At 34.0% G+C, this 16796-nt stretch overlaps 1 protein-coding gene across 1 annotated transcript in view; it reads left to right on the top strand.

The window, feature by feature from the left end:
• LOC126893157 (uncharacterized) overlaps window positions 1–16796 on the top strand; it is a 183734-nt gene that overhangs the window by 149382 nt on the left and 17556 nt on the right. The window contains exon 26 of the mRNA XM_050663109.1: window positions 3092–3193. Within this exon, the coding sequence (XP_050519066.1) occupies window positions 3092–3193 (102 nt within the window). The remainder of the gene's footprint in view (window positions 1–3091; window positions 3194–16796) is intronic.

Raw genomic sequence — 16796 nt, 5'->3', positions numbered from 1 at the left:
TGGTCTTAGGTTTTTAAACTGGCAATTTTCACTGTCCATGAAATCCGTCGAATGATGATAACGGTAGGGTTGAAGGGGTGAGTTTGTAAATTGTTGTATTCCCTATCTTTCAGCAATTAACTAGCAATAAAATATGCCGCTTGAAGCGGCCTATTTTATATGCCGCTATCTGCGGATACCGTCTATCTGCTTTCGTTCCTGAAATAGGAGTGTTGGGTATTGTAGCTTAAGATTTAAACCGCAGAAAGCTATTGATTCTCGTTAGGGGATGAAGCAAAAAACTCGATTTTTGCGTAGACCTGCAGAAATTAATTGCCAAAAAAATACCCACTTGGTTTTAAGTCCTTAAACTGGTTATTTTCACTCTTTGTGAAATCCGGGGAACCATGATAATGGTAGGGGTTGGAGGGGTGAGTTTGTAAATTCTGGTATACCCCATTTTTCAGCAATTAATTAGAAATAAAATATGCCGCCAGAAGCGACCCTCTATCTGCTTTCTTTCCTGTAATAGGACCGTTGGGTATTGTAACCTTAAGTATTAAACTGGAGTAGCAATTGTGGCTCATTAGGGGATGAAGCAAAACATTTATTTTTGGCTTAGATCTGTTACAATTAATAAGCAAAATATACCGACTTTCTTTTAGGTCTTTAAACTGGTTATTCTCAAGTTTTGTGGATTCCGGGGAATGATAATATAACGGAAGGGGTTGAAGGGGTGACCTTGTAAATTTTTGTATACCCAATCTTTCAGCAATTAATTAGCAATAAAATATACCGCAGGGGGCTACCCTCTATCTACTTTCCTTCCGGAAATATGTGTGTTGGCTGTTCTAGCTTAATATTAAGCTGGAATAGCCACCTGTACCTCTGAAGGGGTTGAAGCTAAAAATTTGTAATTTGCGTAATAAATTAGCAATAAATTAATAATAAAATAGGCCGCCGGAAGCGACCACCTATCTGCTTTCGTTACTGAAATAGGAGAATTAAGTGTTGTAGCTGAAATATTCAACCGCAGTAGCCATTGTTGCTCGTTAGGGGATGAAGCAGTTAAATCGTTTTTGGCGTAGACCTGCAGCAGTTGCTTAGGAAAAAAATATCCACCTGGTCTTAGATTTTTAAAGTGGTAATTTTGACTTTCTATGAAATCCGGGGAATGGTGGTAACGGTGGGGGCTGGAGGGGGTGAATTTGTAAGTTGTTGTATACCATATCTTTCAGAAATTAATTAGCAATAAAATATGCCGCTGGAAGCGACACTCTATCTGCTTTCGTTCCTGTAATAGGAGTGTTGGTATTGTAGCCTTAAGTATTAAACCGCAGTAGCCATTGTGGCTCGATGGGGGATGAAGCAAAACATTCATTTTTGGCTTAGACCTGTAGCAATTAATAAGAGAAAATACCCACTTGGTTTTAGGTCTTTAAATTGGCTATTTTCGCTTTTTGTGGATTCCGGGGAGTGATGATAACGGTAGGGGTTGAAGGGGCTAAGTTTGTAAATTCTTGTACACACAATCCTTCAGCAATTAACTAGCAATAAAATATGCAGCTGGAAGCTACCCTGTATCTACTTTGGTTCCGGAAATATGAATGTTGGCTTTTCTAGCTTAATATTAAGCTGGAATAGCCACCTGTTTCTCTGAAGGGGTGAAGCAATATATTTTTATTTTACTTAATAAATTAGCAATTAATTAGCAATAAAATAGGCCAGCGGAAGCAACTCTCTATCTACTTTCGTTCCGGATATATGAATGTTGGCTATTCTAGCTTAATATTAAGCTGGAATGGCCACCTGTTTCTCTGAATGGGATGAAGCAATAAATTTTGAATTTGAGTTATAAATTAGCAAAAAAATATGGGGTAAGTTTCATGGCTCCCTTATGAAACGGTCATTCTAGCTTAATAGACATATATCTTCCCTTCCTCTTCGCAGTCCCCTTTATGTTCAAGATAATTTCAAGATATTTAAATTTGCTATTTATAATTTGGTTGTGTACATATTTCATATATTATATAATATCCAATAACCAAATCAAATCAGTAATTGGAGTACATTTGTCTACGCTTTTTAACAATTTGAGCTACAGTTGTTCAATATTCTATCAGTTAATTCTCGAAATCAGTTTTCAGGATGTACTGCTTCCGTGTAGGTAAAAACCGTTAAATTTTTGTCGTTGACAAATCTATCACCAATTTCACACCGTTTCCTAAAAGGTAAACAGTTTATTCGTAAAACTCGTATATTATAAATTATTGCATGCAGTGTAAAAATCAGTTCATATAAATTGAAAGTCAAAAACAAGACTCGTCGTAAGCGTAGCTCTAAGGCAAGCCGCACACCAAAAAAGCATGAAACGAAAAACATGAAACATGAAACGTGAAACATGTTTCATGAAAACAAAACACTGCTAAACAAATCTCAAAGTCCGCCTACCAATGAAACGAGTGTGACTCATGCTTATGACACATTTTTATTTTCGGAGAGTTTCATAAATGGCCGGACGTATATTTGTTTAGCAGTGTTTTATTTCCATGAAACGTAATTTACGTTTCATGTTTGTTTGATGTGCCCTGCCCTTCCAATGGGTAATTTATGAAGTAATTAGTTATGAAACTTAATTCTAGCGCATTTTGGTTAAATAACAGTTTTTTTATGTAAAAAACTGTTAACATACATGTTTAATCTTATCGCTAGTATATTAATTAACATTATATTCAAATATAACATTTATAATAATATTACATGATCTTACATATTTAATCTACGGTTACATCATCTAAATTTCTTTTCCAGACTCTTCCCGGAAACGAATTGCAATATTTATTTCTATATGTGGAAAATGGCAACATAGATAGAGATGGAAAGAATTTCGGGCTGCGTTCTTTGAAAGAAACAGAGCGCGTACGTATATTTGAACGTACTGCGCTTTGGATCTTTCAGAGAAAGCACTTCCCATTCAACGCAACAACAATGAATAGACAATCGAAGCATTAATTATTGGTAATTTGGGAATATTATTTGTAAGATATTTATAGAGATTTATAGAAATTTTAATACTAGATATTTATATGACTGAACTATACTAATTTTTCAGACCCAGAAGCAAGACGATCCTCCGGAAGACAAGCTGAGGAAAAAGCAAAATTTATTTTGCCAAACCGAACAACTAATCTCTGGAAAGAAAGCCGATGATCTAGTTTGTTTGGCTATGTGGATAGACACGCATACATTGAAGGGACATAATTAAAAGGATTAAAAGGTAATATTAATACGTTAATTTTACAGAGTTACAAAATTTGTGTTTAATAGAAAAGCTACACTGTTGAGTTATTTACGATTTCTTTTTTTATAGCAGACTAACTAATCCGATTCTTGAGCATTAAGGTGTCGCACTGAGAGACACAGATCTAGTAGCAAGAACATACATTACATTGGTCTCTTTTGACTACGACAAGCGGCAAGATGGATGGAGATGGTACCAAATTTGGAGCTGATTTCTTTAACTTCCGTCGGTTACAAGTCGTGTATTTACCTCGACTGTAGCTGATGGAAGGCACAAAACAAGTTTCCTGTGCACCACATACCCCATACTTTTTTGCTATTTTATTGCTAATTTATTACGCAAATTAAAAATTTATTGCGTCATCCCCTTCAGAGAAACAGGTGGCTCTTTCAGCTTAATATTAAGCTAGAATAGCCAACATTCATATTTGCGGAACGAAAGTAGATAGAGGGTAGCTTCCGGTATATTTTATTGCTAATTAATTGCTGAAAGATTGGGTATACAAGAATTTACAAAGACACCCCCTTCATCCCCTACCGTTATGATCATTCCCGGGAATCCACAAAAAGTGAACATAACCAGTTTAAAGACCTAAAACCAAGTTGGTATTTTTTGCTTATTAATTGCTACAGGTCTAACCCAAATATGAATGTTTTGCTTCATCCGGGGAATGATGATAACGGTAGGAGTTGAAGGGGCTAAGTTTGTAAATTCTTGTACACACAATCCTTTAGCAATTAACTAGCAATAAAATATGCAGCTGGAAGCTACCCTGTATCTACTTTGGTTCCGGAAATATGAATGTTGGCTTTTCTAGCTTAATATTAAGCTGGAATAGCCACCTGTTTCTCTGAAGGGGGTGAAGCAATATATTTTTATTTTACTTAATAAATTAGCAATTAATTAGCAATAAAATAGGCCAGCGGAAGCAACTCTCTATCTACTTTCGTTCCGGATATATGATGAAGCAATTAATTTTTAATTTGCGTTATAAATTAGCAATAAAATAGCAAAAAAATATGGGGTAAGTTTCATGGCTCCCTTATGAAATGGCCATTCTAGCTTAATAGACATATATCTTCCCTTCCTCTTCGCAGTCCCTTTTATGTTTAAGATAATTTCAAGATATTTAAATTGCTATTTATAATTTGGTTGTGTACATATTTCATATATTATATAATATCCAATAACCAAATCAAATCAGTAATTGGAGTACATTTGTCTACGTTTTTTAACAATTTGTGCTACAGTTGTTCAATATTCTATCAGTTAATTCTCGAAATCAGTTTTCAGGATGTACTGCTTCCGTGTAGGTAAAAACCGTTAAACTTTTGTCGTTGACAAATCTATCACCAATTTCACACCGTTTCCTAAAAGGTAAACAGTTTATTCGTAAAACTCGTATATTATAAAGTATTGCATGCAGTGTAAAAATCAGTTCATATAAATTGAAAATCAAAAACAAGACTCGTCGTAAGCGTAGCTCTAAGGCAAGCCGCACACCAAAGAAACATGAAACGAAAAACATGAAACGTGAAACGTGAAACATGTTTCATGAAAATAAAACACTGCTAAACAAATCTCAAAATCCGCCTACCAATGAAACGAGTGTGATTCATGCTTATGACACATTTTTATTTTCGGAGAGTTTCATAAATGGCCGGACGTATATTTGTTTAGCAGTGTTTTATTTCCATGAAACGTAATTTACGTTTCATGTTTCTTTGATGTGCCCTGCCCTGCCAATGGGTAATTTATGAAGTAATTAGTTATGAAACTTAATTCTAGTGCATTTTGGTTAAATAAAAGTTTTTTATGTAAAAAACTGTTAACATACATGTTTAATCTTATCGCCAGTCTATTAGTTAACATTATATTCAAATATAACATTTATAATAATATTACATGATCTTACATATTTAATCTACGGTTACATCATCTATTGCAATATTTATTTCTTTATGTGGAAAATGGCAACATAGATAGAGATGGAAAGAATTTCGGGCTGCGTTCTTTGAAAGAAGCAGAGCGCATACGTATATTTGAACGTATTGTGCTTTGAATCTTTCAGAGAAAGCACTTCACGTTCAACGCAACAACAATGAATAGGCAATCGAAGCATTAATTATTGTTAATTTGGGAATATTATTTGTAAGGTATTTATAGAGATTTATAGAAATTTTAATACTAGATATTTATATGACTGAACTATGCTAATTTTTCAGACCCAGAAACAAGACGATCCTCCGGAAGACAAGCTGAGGAAAAAGCAAAATATATTTTGACAAACCGAACAACCACTCTCTGGAAAGAAAGCCGATGATCTAGTTTGTTTGGCTCTGTGGATAGACACGCATACATTGAAGGGACATAATTAAAAGGTAATATTATTCCGTTAATTTTTCAGAGTTGTAAAGTTTATGAGTTTAATAGAAAAGCGACACTGTTGAGTTATTTACGATTTCTTTTTTTTTTATAGCAGACTAACTAATAAGATTCTTGAGCATTAAAGTTTCACACTGAGAGACACAGATCCAGTAGCAAGAAGATACATTACATTGGTCTCTTTTGACTACGACAAGCGGCAAGATAGATGGAGATGGTACCAAATTTGGAGCTGATTTCTGTAACTTCCGTCGGTTCCAAGTCGTATATTTAGCTCGACTGTAGCTGATGAAAGGCACAAAACAAGTTTCCTGTGCACCGTTAATATAATACCTCGGCTAAGAAATGACGAAAAATAATCTTAGCCTAGATTAAAAATAAAACACATGGTATATCCCTAGCAAATATTGTGTGATTTATTTTGGAATTCATTTATTTGGTACTAAAGTTATCACTTCACTCATTAATAGAGTTTTTATTTTCAGAGAAGCTACTCTTTCAGCTAATAACAATTCCTTTTTTTGTTCTCAAGAGAGCAACTAATGCTAATCGACAACTGATAGACTAGCACAACCAGTCCCTCGAAAGAGAGCCAATGATCAAGTTTGTTTGGCTGTGTGGATGGACACGCACGCATACATTGAAGGGGCATAATTGAAAGGTAATATTAATTCGTTTATTTTACAGAGTTACAAAGTTTAGGAGTCTAATAGAGAAGGTACACTTTAAGTTAATAACGATTTCTTTTTTTATAGCAGACTAACTCATCCGATTCTTGAGTATTAAGGTGTCGCACTGAGAGGCACAGATCCAGTAGCAAAATGATCCTGCAGCAGACAAGCTAGCGAGGAAAGCAATTTATTTTGACAAATCGACCATCGACCAGTACAATCAAGCTCTGCAAAAAGAGCCACTGATCAAGTTCGGCTCTGTGGATGGACACGTATACATTTGAAGGGGCATAATTGAAAGGTGATGTTAATAGGTTAATGTTAAGTTAATAGTGAAGCTACATTTTAAGTAATAACGATTTATTTATTTTATAGGAGACTTACTAATGCAATTCTTTAGCATTAAGGTATCGCACTGAGAGACACAGATCCAGTAGGAAGACGATCCGCCAGAAAAGAAGCTTGCAGGGAAAATAAAATCTATGTTACCAAATCGGTAACTGATTGACCAACACAACCAATCCCTGGAAAGAGGGCCACTGATCAAATTTTTTTTGGCTCTGTGGATGCACACGCATACATCTAAGGGACATAATTTAAAGGTAATAGGTATTAATACGTTAATTTTACAGAGTTACAAAGTTTATGAGTTTAATAGAAAAGCTAGACTTTTGATTTATTTACGATTTCTTTTTTTTATAGCAGAATAACTAATCCGATTCTTGAGCATTAAGGTGTCGCACTGAGAGGCACAGATCCAGTAGCAAGACGATACATTACATTGGTCTCTTTTGACTACGACAAACGGCAAGATGGATGGAAATGGTACCAAATTTGGAGCTCATTGCTGTAACTTTCGTCGGTTCCAAGTCGTACATTTAGCTCGACTGTAGCTGATGGAAGGCACAAAACAAGTTTCCTGTACACCCTTAATATCGGATCAGAACAGAAATGACGAAAAGTAATCAAAGCCTAGATGAAAAATAAAACACGTGGTATATCCGTAGCAAATATTGTGTGGTTTCTTTTGGAATTCATTTATTTGGTACTAAAGTTATCACTTCACTCATTATGTAGTAGTTTTTATTTTCAGAGAAGCTACATTTTCAGCTAATAATGATTCCTTTTTTTTAGGAGAGCAACTAATACTAATCGACAACTGATAGACCAGCACAACCAATCCCTGGAAAGAGGGCCACTAATCAAATTTGTTTGGCTCTGTGGATGGACACTCATAAATTGAAGGGACATAATAGATAGGTAATATTAATACGTTTATTTTACAGAGTTATACAGTTTAGGAGTTTTATAGGTAGAGAAGGTATTTCTTTTTTTTTATAGGAGACTAACTAATCCGATTTTAGAGGATTAAAATATTGTACTGAGAGCCACATTACCAGTAGCAAGACGATACATTACATTGGTCTCTTTTGACTACGACAAACGGCAACATGGATGGAGATGGTACCAAATTTGAGCTATCTTCTCTGAGGGAGGCAGAACTAGTACGTTTACTTAATCGTACTGGTTCTTCTTCTCCTAGAGAAAGCAAATCACATACGGCAAAAACAATTAATATTAGAATTATAATAATCGCAGTATTAATCGTTAAATTGTGAATATTATTTGTAGCGTATTTCTGCCTTTTTTTAGATCTATTAATATATACTAGTTATATGACTGAACTATGCTCATTTTTCAGACCCAGAAGCAAGACGATACTCCCGAAGACAAGCTGAGTAAAAAGCAAAATGTATCTTGAAAAATCGACAACTGATCGACCAGCACAACCATTCCCTGGAAGAAAGCCACTGATCCAGTTTGTTTGGCTCTGTGGATGGACACGCATAGGAACATTGAAAGGTAATATTAATACGTTAATTTTACAGAGTTAAAAAGTTTAGGAGTTTATTAGAGAAGGTACACTTTAAATTAATAACGATTTCTTTTTTTATAGCAGACTAACTAATCCGATTCTTGAGCATTAAGGTGTCGCACTGAGTGGCACAAATCCAGTAGGAAGACCATCCCCCAGAAGAGAAGCTTGCAGGAAAAATAAAATGTATGTTACCAAATCGGCATCTGATTGACCAACACAACCAATCCCTGGAATGAGTTCCACTGATCACATTTCTTTGGCTCTGTAGATGCACACGCATACATCTAAGGGACATAATTGAAAGGTAATATTAATACGTTTACTTTTTACGTAATATTTACTCGTAATAATATTTTATTACGAGTAACAAAGTGTAGGAGTTTTTTAGAGAAAGTATACTGTAACTTAATAACGATTTCTATCTTTATAGGAGACTAACTAGTCCGATCCTTGAGCATTAAGGTATCGTAATGAGAGGCACAGATCCAGTAGCAAGATATACATTACATTGGTCTCTTTTGACTACGACAAACGGCAAGATGGACGGAGATGATACCAAATTTGGAGCTGATTTCTGTAACTTCCGTCGGTTCCAAGTCGTATATTTAGCTCGACTGTAGCTGATGGAAGGCACAAAACAAGTTTCCTGTGCACCCAGGGGCGTAACAGAGGGCCCCGCAGCGTGAAGCTTTTGGGGGGGCCCCAATCGTCATCTGATATTACGTTAAAATCTGTTATTGTTACATTATTTTACGTTGTCTGTTTAAATTTAAAAACGTAAAAATTTCTAACTAGACGTATTTGCTAAGTAAATCATCTCAAAATATCTAGAAACTTAATCCCTTCCGGCCTACCGAAATTTTATGGCAGCGACAATAAACTATATAATGCTTTGTACGTGACTATTGAAAGATAGAATTGCAATTTGCCGAATTTAAGAACAATATTTTTAAATCTAAAAATGGGTTTTCTTTCTCTCTGTTCTTTACCTAGTTTTAGTATTTCGATACAATATTATCGCCAGTAATTTCATATTGGTTGTTTGCATTGAATGTTATTTATGTTTGTGTTGTTTTACGGTTATAGTTGCATCAGTTTAGTACGCATTTATTTAATAATTATTGACGACATTTCTTGTGTAATCATTGGACAATCTCTCAACAGATAAACGGTAAGATAAGGAAATTATAACACTTTAGGGGAGTCAATGTAGAAAAACTTGCATTGTTTCGGTTTCGGAAAAAATCAAACAAGCTTATATTTTTCTAAAACATTTTTGTTAGTTTAGATCTTATCTTAAAGTGAAAAGTTCTACTCACAGGTGCCTCTAATTGTTTACTAATTCTTTAAACAATAAAACTGTTTTATATTAAATAATTTTAAAAGATATCTTTGAATTCATCATTTTACTTTGTTCAAAAATGTTTCTATTTGCTTTTTGATTATGCTGAATTCGAATATGACATTAAATCAGGGCCATAAGTACGATGTTGGGGGCCTCGGGACAAACGTGATCTGGGGCCCCCTACCGGGGAGTCTGGGGTTAATCACCCAGCAGAAGAAGTCCGGGAAAATTGATATTTAACCACTTGAAAACGTATTTTAATGTACTCCATGACTGAAGTTTCCTGTACCTACCTACATATTGCTATTTTAGTTGACCAACAAAAAAAAAATTGAAATCACATTATTTTAAGCTAAATATTTTGCAAATATTTACCATCAATATAGTAACATATTTTCTCTTTTCATAAAAAATATACTACATATAATGTTATGTTCCTTACATTCCTCGGCTATAATTTAGGTTTTTAATCGCCTATAATGTTTTTAATCGTTATATTGCCTATATGCAGTATAACGCGATTACAATCGCGGGGCCCCCTTCGCCGGGGGCCCCGAGTCGTTGCCCCGGTTGCCCCAATGCTAGTTACGGCCCTGTCAGACATTACAATTTGAAAATTCAAAATAATTTTTTTTAGCACTTATACAGTATGTCTGCGTGGCTTCGAACCATATGGGAAACATTTTTATTATCAATTTTACGAAAAAAGTTATTCTTCATGAAATGCTCTCAATGGTCTTAAATCTGAGATGCAAAATAAGCCAGATGAACCATCAGATATCAAAGCTTATCAATATTATACGAGGTAAGTCAAAAAATAGGAATTTAACTCAAGGATAAAGTACTTTTATATTTAACAATATACAATTTTAATTTTAATATGTAATTACATCCTTGTAAATAAAAAATTAATTTTTCCAAATATTTCTCAAATTACCGATAACCAACATCATTTTATTACAATTATAATAACTATTTTATTATTAATTTTTTAATTTTACGAAAAAATGCTTTATAAAATTTTTATCAGATTCTATATAAAAAGCTCTGCATTATCTCAAAACGAAGATTCAATCGTAATATATCACATTTTACCAACTTTATACGAGGTATGTCGAAAAATATGAACTTCTCTCTAAGAGTTAAGTACCTTTATAGTTCACAATATTTCAACTGGAATGATATAATTGCATATTTAAACATAGTTTTTAAAAATTAAAAACTTTGCGAACAACTTTTTATAATAAAATTTTTCAATATTGTAAAATATAAAGGTAGTATAGTTACTATTGAGCGAAATTAATATTTTTTGATAAACCTCGTATAATGTCAATAAAATTTAATATCTAATTATTGCAACTTAGGTTTTATACCATGCACAGCATTTTATGAAGAATAACTTTTTTCGTAATATAGATAATAAAAAAGTTTCCCATAGGTTCCAAGATACGCAAACACACTGTATAAGAAGTCAAGAAAAATTGTTTTAACATTTACTATTTTTAAAGCTGGTTATTAAATGTATTGTAGGTAAGTTGTACAGAAAACAAAAAAAGAAGTTCTTTATTTCATTTTCAAAGTAAAATAATTACATTTTAAAGATTACACCTTAGGCTTTAAAAAAACACCAATACAATTATTGTAATATAGGCGTTTACATTTAAGTAATATCCAGTTAAAAGTGGTAGTTATTCTGTAAAACTACGAAGTTTTAATAAATTACATTTTTGAGACGTTGTATTATTTGAATAAAAGTTTTGATATATTTTTTAAAAAAACATGGTTTAGTACGATGTTTAAAAAATAATTTGTGTAAGTTTCAGATTTATATAGGTAAAATTGTATACTTTTTTTCTTTGTGATGTAATTATAAGATATCGTTAACGTTCTTCTTTCATTGTCAATTTGTAAAATTTAATTTGATTAATTAGTTAAAAAGTAATGAAATGAATGTCGACTCGATTCGGCAGGAGACAGATTTAAATCAAAACGAAACCGTAGATTTTCTAATTTTAAAAAGTAATGTTAAATTAACTCAACTGCTCGCTACGACGAACGCTGCCATACAGTGCGCCACTGCCAATGTTTGTGGAAGGGTGACTCGAGCGTTATAAATAAAAAAATATAGAAGCTGTAGATGTAATTTTAGAAAAACCTCTAATTGTTTTGTTATGTAATATTTTCTGAATTTTCACTGGTCGAGTCAGTTTTTTCTAAAATTTATATTTTCGTGTATATTAAAAAAACTAATTTCTCAGTTAATTTCTCACTACTCCACTACTGTCATTGTAATACAGTGCGTCCATAAAGTAACGCATAAATTCATTATTTCGTAAACCGGCGACTTTAAAGAAAAATCCCGAAACCGGTCGATTTTGATTTTTAATTTCCGATTTTTTGGTATATATATCATACTCGTGACGTCATCCATCTGGGCGTGATGACGTAATCGATGATTTTTTTAAATGAGAATGGGGGTCATGTGATAGCTCATTTGAAAGGGTATTTCATTCTCTATACACTAATGTAAACATTAACATAATTATTTATGCAGGGTGTTCAAAAAAAACATTTTTTTAATTAAAATAATTGAGACAAAAAGAAGAATGTATGTTATTTATCTAATTCAAAATACGTTTTATTGTTGTCAGAAAACAGAAAAAAAATGTTTATTTGACAAATAAATATTGTTTTTCGCTTAAGTTCAATGTTAAAGGTGCCACCCACCTGCCTCTTGATAGTTTGAACATTTCGTTTAAGCGAAAATCAATGTTTATTTGTCAAATAAATTTTTTTTCTGCTTTCTGACAGTAGTAAAACGCATTCTGAATTAAATAAATTACATACCTACATTCTTCTTTTTGTCTCAATTATTTTAAATAAAAAAATGTTTTTTTGAACACCCTGTATAAATAATTATGTTAATGTTTACATTAATGTATAGATAATTGAATACCCTTTCAAATGAGCTATCACATAACCCCTATTCTCATTTAAAAAAATCATCGATTACGTCATCACGCCCAGATGGATGACGTCACGAGTATGATAAATATGCCAAAAAATCGAAAATTAAAAATAAAAATCGCCCTTTTTCGGGATTTTTCCTTAAAGTCACCTGTTTACGAAATAATGAATTTATGCGTTACTTTATGGACGCACTGTATATCTGCAGAATGAGTTCTAAGAGGGAATATAAAAGTGGTGCAGAAAAACGAAAGTTACGTGCTCAAAAATCCGGGCAAAAACAAAATTTACCAAAAATTTCATAATTTTTTGTGACAACTGGTGAATTAAAACAGCAGCCTAGTGAAGTTGGTGAAACATCAATAGATCTAGTTGGTCTTGGTCAGGAAACAATATTTACTAATCCTACTCTAAATTAAAATGAAAACCCAGAAATAGAGTTAGACGTCAAGCAGATTAATTACGCTCGTTGTAGTTCCAGGTAACGTTTTATTTTTATTTAGGTAGATAGACTAATTTAAAAAGTGTTTTTTAGTTCCCACCAAAGCCATAAATTCCACAAAAAAAAATGAAAATGAAATTTAAAAAAATAAAAAAATCCTACGCTTTACTACAATCTTCTTCGAGGCACTTACAAGTGGAAAGTTATGTTGCAAAATTTTTCAATAAGTTATCACGGAAAATGATAAAAAGTTGGATTTTTTCCAACGGCGCGACTGCTCCCGGGTTAAAAGGGGCCCCATTTCAAATTCTGCGGGGGGGCCGACGGAGTTTGTTACGCCACTGTGTGCACCGTTAATATAATACGTCGGATCAGAAATGACGAAAAATAATCTTAGCCTAGATGAAAAATAAAACACGTGGTATATCCCTAGCAAATATTGTGTGGTTTCTTGTGGAATTCATTTATTTGGTACCAAAGTTATCACTTCACTCATTAATAGAGTTTTTATTTTCAGAGAATCTACACTTTCAGCTAATAACAATTCCTTTTTTTTTGTTTCAAGAGAGCAACTAATGCTAATCGACAACTGATAGACCAGCATAACCAGCCCCTGGAAAGAGAACCAATGATCAAATTTTTTGGCTGTGTGGATGGACACGCATACATTGAAGGGACATAATTGAAAGTTAATATTAATTCGTTTATTTTACAGTGTTAAAAAGTTTAGGAGTTTAATAGAGAAGGTACATTTTAAGTTAATAACGATTTCTTTTTTAATAGCAGACTAACTAATCCGATTCTTGAGTATTAAGGTGTCGCACTGAGAGGCACAGATCCAGTAGCAAAATGATCCTGCAGCAGACAAGCTAGCGAGGAAAGCAATTTATTTTGACAAATCGACCATCGACCAGTACAATCAAGCTCTGGAAAAAGAACCACTGATCAAATTCGGCTCTCTGGATGGACACGCATACATTTGAAGGGGCATAATTGAAAGGTGATGTTAATAGGTTAAGGTTAAGTTAATACTGAAGCTACATTTTAATTAATAACGATTTATTTATTTTATAGGAGACTTACTAATGCGATTCTTTAGCATTAATGTATCGCACTGAGAGACACAGATCCGGTAGGAAGACGATCCCCCAGAAAAGAAGCTTGCAGGGAAAATAAAATCTATGTTACCAAATCGGTAACTGATTGACCAACACAACCAATCCCTGGAATGAGGGCAACTGATCAAATTTCTTTGGCTCTGTGGATGCACACGCATACATCTAAGGGACATAATTTAAAGGTAATATTAATGCATTTATTTTTTACGTAATATTTACCCGTAATAATATTTTATTACGAGTAACAAAGTGTAGGAGTTTTATAGAGAAAGTATACTGTAACTTAATAACGATTTCTATCTTTATAGGAGACTAACTAGTTCGATCCTTGAGCATTGAGGTATCGTAATGAGAGGCACAGATCCAGTAGCAAAAAGATACATTACATTGGTCTCTTTTGACTACGATAAGCGGCAAGATGGATGGAGATGGTACCAAATTTGGAGCTGATTTCTGTAACTTCCGTCGGTTCTAAGTCGTGTATTTAGCTCGACTGTAGCTGATGGAAGGCACAAAACAAGTTTCCTGTGCACCACATACCCCATATTTTTTTGCTATTCTATTGCTAATTTATTACGCAAATTAAAAATTTATTGCGTCATCCTCTTCAGAGAAAGAGGTGGCCATTCCAGCTTAATATTAAGCTAGAATAGCCAACATTCATATATTCGGAACGAAAGTAGATAGAGAGTTGCTTCCGGTGGCCTATTTTATTGCTATTTAATTGCTAATTTATTACGCAAAATAAAATTTATTGCTTAATCCCCTTCAGAGAAACAGGTGGCTCTTCCAGCTTAATATTAAGCTAGAATAGCCAACATTCATATTTCCGGAACGAAAGTAGATAGAGGGTAGCTTCCGGTATATTTAATTGCTAATTAATTGCTGAAAGATTGGGTATACAAGAATTTACAAACTCACCCCCTTAAAGCCCTACCGTTATCATCATTCCCCGGAATCCACAAAAAGTGAACATAACCAGTATAAAGAGCTAAAACCAAGTTGGTATTTTTTGCTTATTAATTGCTACAGGTCTAAGCCAAATATGAATGTTTTACTTCATCCCCTAACGAGCCACAATGGCTACTGCGGTTTAATACTTAAGGCTACAATACCTAACACTCCTATTTCAGGAAGGAAAGCAGATAGAGGGTAGCTTCTGGCCGCATATTTTATTTTTAATTAATTGCTGAAAGATGGGATATACCAGAATTTACAAACCCACCCCTCCAGCCCCTACCCTTATCATCGTTCCACGGATTTCACAAAGAGTGAAAATAACCAGATTAAAAACTTAAAACCCAGTGAGTATTTTTTCTTATTAACTGCTGCAGGTCTACGCCAAAAACGATTTTATTGCTTCATCCCTAACGAGAAACAATGGCTACTACGGTTGAATACTTAAGCTACAACACTCAATTCTCCTATTTCAGTAACGAAAGCAGATAGAGGGTTGCTTCCGGCGGCCTATTTTATTGCTAATTAATTGCTAATTTATTACGCAAATTACAAATTTATAGCTTCAACGCCTTCAGAGATACAGGTGGCTATTCCAGCTTAATATTAAGCTAGAATAGCCAACATTCATATTTCCGGAACGAAAACAGATAGAGGGTCGCTTCCAGCGGCATATTTTATTGCTAGTTAATTGCTGAAAGATAGGGTATTCAACAATTTACAAACTCACCCCCTTCAACCCTACCATCATTTGACGGATTTCACAGAAAGTGAAAATTGCCAGTATAAAAACCTAAGACTAAGTAGGTTTTTTTTCGTAAGTAACTGCTTCTGTGAAATCCGTCGAATGATGATAACGGTAGGGATGAATGGGGTGAGTTTGTAAATTGTTGTATACCCTATCTTTCAGAAATTAACTAGCAATAAAATATGCCGCTGGAAGCGGTATATTTTATATGCCGCTATCTGCGGATACCCTTTATCTGCTTTCGTTCCTGAAATAGCAGTGTTGGGTATTGTAGCTTAAGTATTAAACTGCAGTAGCCATTGTTTCTTGTTATGGGATGAAGCAAAAAAATCGTTTTTGACATAGACCTCCAGCAGTTACTTAGGAAAAAACCTAGTTTGTCTTAGGTTTTTAATCTGGCAATTTTCACTTTCCAGAAAATCCGTCGAATGATGATAACGGTGGGGTTGAAGGGGGTGAGTTTGTAAATTGTTGTATTCCCTATCTTTCAGCAATTAACTAGCAATAAAATATGCCGCTTGAAGCGGCATATTTTATATGCCGCTGTCTGCGGATACCCTCTATCTGCTTTCGTTCCTGAAATAGGAGTGTTGGGTATTGTAGCTTAAGAATTAAACCGCAGTTGCTATTGTTTCTCGTTAGGGGATTAAGCAAAAAACTCGATTTTTGGGTAGACCTGCAGAAATTAATTGCAAAAAAAATACCCACTTGGTTTTAAGTCCTTAAACTGGTTATTTTCACTCTTTGTGAAATCCGGGGAACGATGATAATGGTAGGGGTTGGAGGGGTGGGTTTGTAAATTCTGGTATACCCCATCTTTCAGCAATTGATTAGAAATAAAATATGCCGCCGGAAGCGACCCGCTTTCTTTCCTGTAATAGGACTGTTGGGTATTGTAACCTTAAGTATTAAACTGCAGTAGCAATTGTGGCTCGTTAGGGGATGAAGCAAAACATTTATTTTTGGCTTAGATCTGTTGCAATTAATAAGCAAAAATACCGACT

The sequence above is a fragment of the Diabrotica virgifera genome, chromosome 10 (assembly GCF_917563875.1).
Source record: "Diabrotica virgifera virgifera chromosome 10, PGI_DIABVI_V3a".
Classification (NCBI taxonomy): domain Eukaryota; kingdom Metazoa; phylum Arthropoda; class Insecta; order Coleoptera; family Chrysomelidae; genus Diabrotica; species Diabrotica virgifera.
This window is presented reverse-complemented; position numbering and strand designations above follow the sequence as displayed.